General features: G+C 44.9%; 1 protein-coding gene across 1 annotated transcript; it reads left to right on the forward strand.

Annotated features, from left to right (window-relative positions):
• Positions 1 to 965: 965 nt before the first annotated feature.
• On the forward strand, positions 966 to 4,161 carry LOC109744979 (G-type lectin S-receptor-like serine/threonine-protein kinase B120). The gene is made up of 7 exons (XM_073507438.1): positions 966 to 2,226; positions 2,528 to 2,620; positions 2,698 to 2,882; positions 3,002 to 3,212; positions 3,307 to 3,544; positions 3,640 to 3,790; positions 3,868 to 4,161. Exons 1-7 carry the CDS (start codon positions 966 to 968, stop codon positions 4,159 to 4,161), a joined length of 2,433 nt encoding a protein of 810 aa, XP_073363539.1.
• The last annotated feature ends 701 nt before the right edge of the window (positions 4,162 to 4,862 follow it).

The raw sequence follows: 4,862 nt of genomic DNA on the forward strand, positions 1-4,862 counted from the left end.
GTTGGATGGTTAGAAGGACAATGGTATCTCCTGTCCACCAGGGTTCAAGTCCTAGACTTGACATTGGTGCTCTTATTTTCCTAGATTTATTTCAGGCCTTTCGGCGATGCGCGTTCAGTGGGAGTAGACGTTCCTGTCGACTACGAAGACCGTTTGTGACGACTTCATCAATCTCAAGATGATGTGCCGGCTCTGTCTCTCATGCATGCGTCCTAGGGGTGAGTGCATGCTTCGTGTATGTGAACGAGTTGATTATACCTTGTGCAAAAAAAAAGTGACACAACATACAACATGTACTCCATCAGTCCCAAAATAAGTGACTCAACTTTGTACTAGTTAGGGAGTATATGAAAAAGGGAAAAATAAAATAAAATTTTGCACGGATCTTCATATAATAAGATATCACCAATATAACATCGGTTTAGTAATCCCGATAACTGATGTGCACATACGGGGTAAATGCCCATATGTCGAAGGGCTGTACATATGGTAAAAGCCCATTCGGCTCGATCCGCGCCCGATTGCCGAGACTCCGGGCGCAAATTGGGGAGCTACGGCCTCACTTCGATTCTAGTCCACCGGCCGTCCAGGTCCGGCACGCGAACGCGTCGGCGTCGTCCGCGGCAGCTGCAGCGGCGGTAGGCGCTCCTCGACGCGGTTGGCGTCGGCGGCGGCAGGAGATCTTTTCTGCCACTTGGTGAACCCCAACCAGTCAGCCTGAATATTCCACGGCAAGCGACGCGTCCTTACACCGAGGTTTCCTATGTCGCACTCACCGATCTGAATGCGTAGCAACCATCTTCTTTTCGCGTGCAGCGACGTTGGCAGACTTTGGAGTCAGGTTTCCTGCCGTCTTCCATTGTAGCTATGCGATGGTTGTCCAATTTCTATTTTACCTTCCATCTCTGCAGCCGAACTGGACTGAAGAACCACACACCTGACAACCCTAAGTCAGTTCCTGGGAGATGAAGAAGACTCTATTCACCGTCACTTGTAGCATTCTAATTTTGATCCTCCCATTCCTGAGTTCACTATGCCAATCCGATGACCAGCTCACACATGCAAAGCCGCTCTCTGCCGGCGACACGGTCATCTCCAAGGGCGGGGTCTTTGCGCTCGGCTTCTTCTCCCCAAACAGCTCCAGCACAAGCTTGTACCTTGGCATATGGTACCACAACATCCCTGGCCACACCGTCGTATGGACCGCCAACCGCGACGATCCGATCGCCGCCACTTCATCTCCGATGCTCGCCATCACCAACAGTTCTGACCTGGTGTTGTCTGACTCCCAAGGTGGCTCTCCTTGGGCGGTGAAGATCAACATCACGAGCATGGGAGTTGCTGCAGTGTTGCTTGACACGGGAAATTTTGTCCTCATGTCTCCAAATGGCACATGCATATGGCAGAGTTTTGATCACCCGACGGACACCATTCTCCCCGGTACTAGGGTCTACCTGAGCGAGAAGGCTCGTGTTGTCCGGCGTCTAATTGCTTGGAAGGGCCCCACTGACCCATCCACTGGAGATTTTTCTTTGGGCCTTGACCCAAACTCGAACCTTCAGTTAGTCATTTGGCATCGGATTATGCCCTACCTCCGCCTCAATATTCTCGATGATGCGTCAGTAGGTGGTGGCATATACCAGAACACTATCTTCTATGAAGCGATTGTTGGAACAAGCAGGGACGGGTTCTATTATGAATTCTCAGTTTCTGGTGGCTCACCGTATGCACGCCTTGTGCTCGACCACATGGGTGCGTTGAGGACTCTTAGCTGGAACAACCACTCATCTTGGACAACCGTCTTCGAGCACCCCGCTAGCAGCTGCGACGTCTATGCTTCATGTGGCCCATTCAGCTATTGCGACAACACTGGGGCTGCCGCGACATGCCGTTGTCTCGATGGGTTTGAATCCGCTGGTCTTGACATTTCGAGCGGATGTAGAAGAACCAAGGCACTGAAATGCGGCAAGCAAAGTCATTTCGTGACCTTGCCTAAGATGAAGTTACCTGACAAGTTTGTACATGTTCTCAACAGAAGCTTTGATGAATGCACGACCGAGTGCAGCAACAATTGCTCGTGTACAGCCTACGCCTACACCAACTTGAGCAGTAACGGTGCTATGGCCGACCAGTCAAATTGCTTGCTTTGGACAGGGGAGCTTGTCGATACAGGCAAGTATAGCAACAATGACGAGAACCTGTACCTCCGGCTTGCTAACTCTCCTGGTATGCACCACTCCATTTTAACCCTCTGTTATCTTGGCACTTAATGCTATCAACTCAACACCAACATTTAATCGTGGGACATCTACTAAATATATGAACTTAACAGTATAGCGGACTGCCAAATAATTCATTGCGTCCAAATAATTTGGTGTAGGGGTAATCAGTAGATCTATAACATTCTATACGAGCATAATGCAACATGCTCATGGTAACACATTTATTTAGTCCATGGATCACTCATGGTATTGTAAATTTTTTTTTTAAAGGGATGTGCTAAATTTATACATGATTCGTTTTGCAGTTCGAAATGGCGATTTGGTAAAGATTATACTCCCAATCATGGTTTGCGTGTTGATACTTGCATGCATAGCCCTTGGGATATGCAAATACAAAGGTAAAGTAAAAAATGTCTCTCATTTCAAAACTGTACTTCATTGTTCTGAGTGTTAATAACAAACTATTGATCTTTAGCAAGCAAACAAAAGAAGACGGAAATCCACAATGGACCAATGATAGGATACCTTAGCTCATCTAATGAAATTGGAGGTGAACATGTGGACTTTCCTTTTGTTACCTTTGAAGATATTGCCGCGGCAACAGATAATTTCTCGGACTCTAAACAAATCGGAAGTGGTGGTTTTGGCAAAGTTTACAAGGTAACAGAAAGTTTTACATTCATCGTATTAGTAGAACATGCTCTATTTCTAGAGAATATTTTTATCTGTTGAAAAATACCTTTCATTGTTTCACAATTTAGGATGATGCAATCATGCAGGGTATTCTGCAAGTGAACACTGAAGTTGCTATCAAACGACTTATTAAGGGTTCTAGGCAAGGGATGGAGGAGTTTAAAAATGAGATAATTCTAATTGTAAGATTGCAGCACAAAAACCTTGTTAGACTTCTTGGTTGCTGTATTCATGGAGATGAGAGGTTACTTATCTATGAATACTTACCAAACAAAAGCCTGGATGCCTTCCTTTTTGGTATGTTCATACTTCTGGTACATATTACAAGTTTTTGATTAACCAAAAGGATATGACTGATCGCTAATTGTATATTTCGTTTACATCTTTGAAGATAGTACAAGACAATCTGTGCTTGATTGGCCCACACGCTTCCAAATTATTAAAGGGGTGGCGAGAGGTCTTCTTTACCTCCACCAAGATTCAAGATTAACTATAATTCACAGGGATCTCAAACCAAGCAACATCTTACTGGATTCCGAAATGGCTCCCAAAATATCAGATTTCGGTATGGCAAGGATCTTTGGTGGAAACAAACAAGAAGCAAAAACTGCCCGGGTTGTTGGGACATAGTAAGTAATTCAAGGAACTAGCCACCTTTCAATATTCAAATTTCTATTGTCTAGTTATCCCTAATTATACATTTGTTGTTGAATTGTCTAAACAGTGGTTACATGTCACCTGAATATGTTATGGGAGGTGTCTTTTCTGTAAAATCGGACACCTATAGCTTCGGTGTTCTTCTCTTAGAGATTGTAAGTGGCTTGAAGATCACCTCAGCGCAACTGGTAGAGAACTTTGTGAGCCTGACAACTTATGTAAGTATAAAGAAATGCACAGAATTTTAATATGTCAAACATTGTAACTTGCTCATCAGTTTGTTCTACTGGCTCAGGCATGGAGACTGTGGGCAGATGGAAAATCAACAGAATTGATGCACTCTTCGTTTGCTGAGAGTAGTTCACTTCATGAAGTTCTACGGTGTATTCAAGTCGGTCTCCTGTGTGTTCAAGACCGTCCGGATGATAGGCCACTCATGTCATCAGTTACCTTTATGTTAGAGAATGACAGTGCATTGCTCCCAGCACCAAAGCAGCCTACATATTTTGCTCTACAGAATTTCGAAGCTGAAGAATCAAGGGAAAACTCTGTGAGTACAGTGACCATCACAACACTAGAGGGGCGTTAGGTGTTATATATGCAGATTTCAGGATCGGAAGCCATATACTTTATGGTCTACAGATATTTGGAATACGACTTTTTCAGTAGGTCACTGTGTTGTACACAGAATGGCTGTGAATTCAGAATGTTCTACTCCCTCCGTCCGAAAAAACTTGTCCCTCAAATGAATGTATCTAGCATCAAGTTAGTGCTAGATACATCCATTTGAGGGACAAATTTGGGACAAGTTTTTTCGGATGGAGGGAGTATTTCGAACAAAGATATATTTTTCTTGCTCTGTACACTGGTGGCATTATCTACAATGTCTTGTTCATTGATGTTGTTGCTCCGAGATCACTCCATTGATTTTCTTGATGGTAGTGTCTCTCTTGCCCATCACTGTAGGCACTGTATCAGTTTATTACTCCGGGTGAATAGCTCCTGTGTCACAACTTCGACGTGAATTGGAAAGAAAGAGACGTAGTTGAAGAAAATAGCTCGCGTGCGACGTTTATCACAGTACAAATAGCCAACATGACACGGGCCTTAAGTGCAAGAGAGATCATTATCCATTTGGATTATGGGAGCCGGTGGGACCCACAACTTATCCAACTCAGCGCGGGTTCCACAACTTGTCCACTGAGCACGAGACCCATCACATATCACACGAGCCCGAGCCATCGCCGTGCTTGTGCCAGCCCGCCGCCCCCCATTGCCTCCCCTTCGCTT

This window comes from Aegilops tauschii, chromosome 2 (assembly GCF_002575655.3).
Source record: "Aegilops tauschii subsp. strangulata cultivar AL8/78 chromosome 2, Aet v6.0, whole genome shotgun sequence".
NCBI classification, from domain to species: Eukaryota; Viridiplantae; Streptophyta; class Magnoliopsida; order Poales; family Poaceae; genus Aegilops; species Aegilops tauschii.